Here is a 2,500-nt window from a genome sequence, read left to right as displayed (position 1 = left end):
GTATCATTATTATTACTTTTTTCCCTAGTGACAATATATATATATTTAATGTTCTCAGGTTCCTTCCTTCCAGTTATCCTCGTCTCTTTCTTTCTTTTCCTCGTCATATTGCTGTTACTACTACTACTGCTACCACTAACACTACTACTACTACTACTACTACTACTACTATTACTACTACTACTACTACTGCTTCTACTGATAATGTTCTTTTACCTCTGTACCTACTACTACTACTACTACTACTACTACTGCTGCTGCTACAACAACAACAACAACAACAACAACAACAACAACAACAACTGCTACTACTACTACTACTACTACTGATCATATTCCTTTATCTGTACCTTCTAACACCACCACTACTACCACCACCACCACCACTACTACTGCCACTACCCGCTAATCACAAATGTCGCTGGTTCTCGGAAGGAAGGCAGCCAGCGAGGGGAGGAGGTAGACAGGATGGTGTGGGGAAGGCAGGAAAAAGGGAGATAAGTAGGAGATGTCACGCTCCTTTCTCCCTCTGACACGAAGGAGAGAGAGAGAGAGAGAGAGAGAGAGAGAGAGAGAGAGAGAGAGAGAGAGAGAGAGAGAGAGAGAGAGAGAGAGAGAGAGAGAGAGAGAGAGAGAGAGAGAGAGGGTACGTATATCTGTAAATCGCCCTTCGAGTATAAATAAATAGAAAAAAAATGAATAAATAAATGCGTGTGTGTATTAACTCGTATTTACTTGTAATATCCCAATTCTTAATACCAAATTACCATATTTCTTCTGTATATTTGAATGTGTGTGTGTGTGTGTGTGTGTGTGTGTGTGTGTGTGTGTGTGTGTGCGTGTGTGTGTATGTGTGTGTGTGTGTGTATTACTATACCTACTAACACTCAAAAACACTCGCATTAACACACTCACCCTGAGGAGACAGAGGTAGGGTGTGGTGGTGGGCGGAGGTCGGGGGCCTATTGGAGGAGGCGGTGGCGGCGGCGGCGTTGGAGGTGCAGGAGGGGGAGGAGGAGGAGGAGAAGGAGGCTTTGCAGGAGCTGAGTCTGGAGGGTCTTGGGGAGTCAGCGTTGAGCTCGCCCTTGTTATTATTCAGCACCGGGAGGGAGCCAGCCCCCCCTTGGCCCCCGGTCGTCCCTCCTCCTCCTCCTCCCCCTCCTCCCTCCCTGGTCCGTCCCCCACCGCCCCCTCCTCCGCCGGTGTCGCCTTCGTGGTGGCAGGACGCGTCGTGGGGAAGGTTGACCCGGGACGAGGAGCTGCTCTTGTTGGTGAGCACCGGCAGCTTCTGGGGAGAGAGGGAGAGGGAGTGTGAGAGTGAGTGCTAGAGAGGGAGAGTGCGTGTTAGAGAGGGAGAGTGAGTGTAAGAAAGAAAGAGAGAGGCAGAGATGAAAGACAGAAAAGGGAGATGGTAAGTATAGGAGGGAGAAAGAAAAAAATGTTTGTGAAGAGAGAGAGAGAGAGAGAGAGAGAGAGAGAGAGAGAGAGAGAGAGAGAGAGAGAGAGAGAGAGAGAGAGAGAGAGAGAGAGAGAGAGAGAGAGTGCAAGATTGAAACAATTTTTTCACTGCCCACGCCCGATGCACTAAAAGACTCATATGTATGTGAAAGATTAAAGAAAGAGAGAGAGAGACCAAAAAGAGAGAGAGAGAGAGAGAGAGAGGGAGAGAGGGAGAAAACATAAAGAAGAAACATACAGTAATGAAAATAAAATGAAAAACGTCATTTTAAATATAATAATCAAACTTCTTCAGAAAACATATTTATCAACACCCCACTTACCACACACACACACACACACACACACACACACACACACACGAGGAAAAAGAAAACACGTAGACCACCGTATCGTATCATATGCATAAAAGAAAACGATGATGGAGTGGTGGACTTTTTTCTTCCTTCTTTTCTTTCTCTACCAGATGGATATCCAGTTGTTGGTTCGGCAGCAACTTTTCTCAGAGGGCGCTCGCTATATTTTCCCTCGACTTTTCGCATTTTTATTCCTATATCTACATTGGATCTACACAGAAGAAGGAAAAGAAAGCTTCATAGAAAGTTTATGGATGGAGTGACAGAAGACATGCTTGTAATGGGGCTGACTGAGGGAGATAGAACGCTTGTAATGGGGCTGACTGAGGGAGATAGAACGCTTGTAATGGGGCTGACTGAGGGAGATAGAACGCTTGTAATGGGGCTGACTGAGGGAGATAGAACGCTTGTAATGGGGCTGACTGAGGGAGATAGAACGCTTGTAATGGGGCTGACTGAGGGAGATAGAACGCTTGTAATGGGGCTGACTGAGGTACATAGAATGCTTGTAATGGGCTGACTGAAGGAGATAGAATGCTTGTAATGGGCTGACTGAAGGAGATGGAATGCTTGTAATGGGGCTGACTGAGGGAGATGGAATTCTTGTAATGGGGCTGGCTGAAGGAAATAGAATGCTTGTAATGGGCTGACTGAAGGAGATAGAATGCTTGTAATGGGGCTGACTG

General features: G+C 46.2%; 1 protein-coding gene across 4 annotated transcripts in view; it reads right to left on the bottom strand.

The window, feature by feature from the left end:
- LOC135103861 (dual specificity tyrosine-phosphorylation-regulated kinase 4-like) overlaps positions 1–2,500 on the bottom strand; it is a 62,679-nt gene that overhangs the window by 38,965 nt on the left and 21,214 nt on the right. For all 4 annotated transcript variants that reach the window (XM_064010751.1, XM_064010752.1, XM_064010754.1 and 1 more), the window contains one exon: positions 916–1,288. In XM_064010751.1, the coding sequence (XP_063866821.1) occupies positions 916–1,288 (373 nt within the window). The remainder of the gene's footprint in view (positions 1–915; positions 1,289–2,500) is intronic.

Source organism: Scylla paramamosain, chromosome 9, assembly GCF_035594125.1.
Source record: "Scylla paramamosain isolate STU-SP2022 chromosome 9, ASM3559412v1, whole genome shotgun sequence".
Taxonomy (NCBI): domain Eukaryota; kingdom Metazoa; phylum Arthropoda; class Malacostraca; order Decapoda; family Portunidae; genus Scylla; species Scylla paramamosain.
This window is presented reverse-complemented; position numbering and strand designations above follow the sequence as displayed.